Source organism: Pyrgilauda ruficollis, unplaced genomic scaffold (genome assembly GCF_017590135.1).
Source record: "Pyrgilauda ruficollis isolate IOZ18807 unplaced genomic scaffold, ASM1759013v1 scaffold169, whole genome shotgun sequence".
Taxonomy (NCBI): Eukaryota; Metazoa; Chordata; class Aves; order Passeriformes; family Passeridae; genus Pyrgilauda; species Pyrgilauda ruficollis.
The window spans coordinates 73,347-73,905 of NW_024515764.1; the positions used below are offsets into that span (position 1 = coordinate 73,347).

Consider the following 559-nt stretch of genomic DNA (forward strand, 5'->3'; position numbering starts at 1 on the left):
AGGCACAGTGCAAAGGGCCAAAACATGCCAAAACAAACCTCAGAGATGTCGCAAAAGCACGCCCGCCATGTTCGCGGCGCTGCCGGTGCCGAGCGGGGCCGAGCGGGGCCGGCCCGGCCGAGCCCGGCAGGTGCCCCGGGGATGCTGCGAGCCCTGCCCGGCCCGCGGCCGAGAGACCGCACCGAGGGCCGGGGGGCGCGCCCGGAGCGCGGCCGCTCACCCGAAATCCTGGTCCATGGACTTGAAGAAGAACTTGTAGCTGTGCACGGGCCGGTTGCTGAGGACATTTTTGAAATCGGCCAGCGTGACTTTCTCCGGCGGCACGGGCAGCTTCACCAGGTACGGCGTCTCCTCCTCGTCGATGTGGTAGATGATCTTGGTCTCCGCCATGGGCGAGCGGAGCGGGGGCGGCCGGGCCGGGCCTCCTCGGCCGGCGCTCGGCTCCGCTGTCGGCCTTGCCCACAGGAAGGGAGCTGCGGGCTCGGGCTGGCGCTCCCTGCACTGCTCTCTAGCTGCCCGACCCGGGAACGGCAGCGCGCCCGCCCCGCCCGCATCCTCC

At 70.8% G+C, this 559-nt stretch overlaps 1 protein-coding gene across 2 annotated transcripts in view; it reads right to left on the minus strand.

The window, feature by feature from the left end:
* DVL1 (dishevelled segment polarity protein 1) overlaps nucleotides 1-553 on the minus strand; it is a 54,870-nt gene extending 54,317 nt beyond the window's left edge. For both annotated transcript variants that reach the window (XM_041463635.1, XM_041463634.1), the window contains exon 1: nucleotides 221-553. In XM_041463635.1, the coding sequence (XP_041319569.1) occupies nucleotides 221-390 (170 nt within the window). In that variant the 5' untranslated portion in view covers nucleotides 391-553. The remainder of the gene's footprint in view (nucleotides 1-220) is intronic.
* Between the last annotated feature and the right edge of the window lie 6 nt (nucleotides 554-559).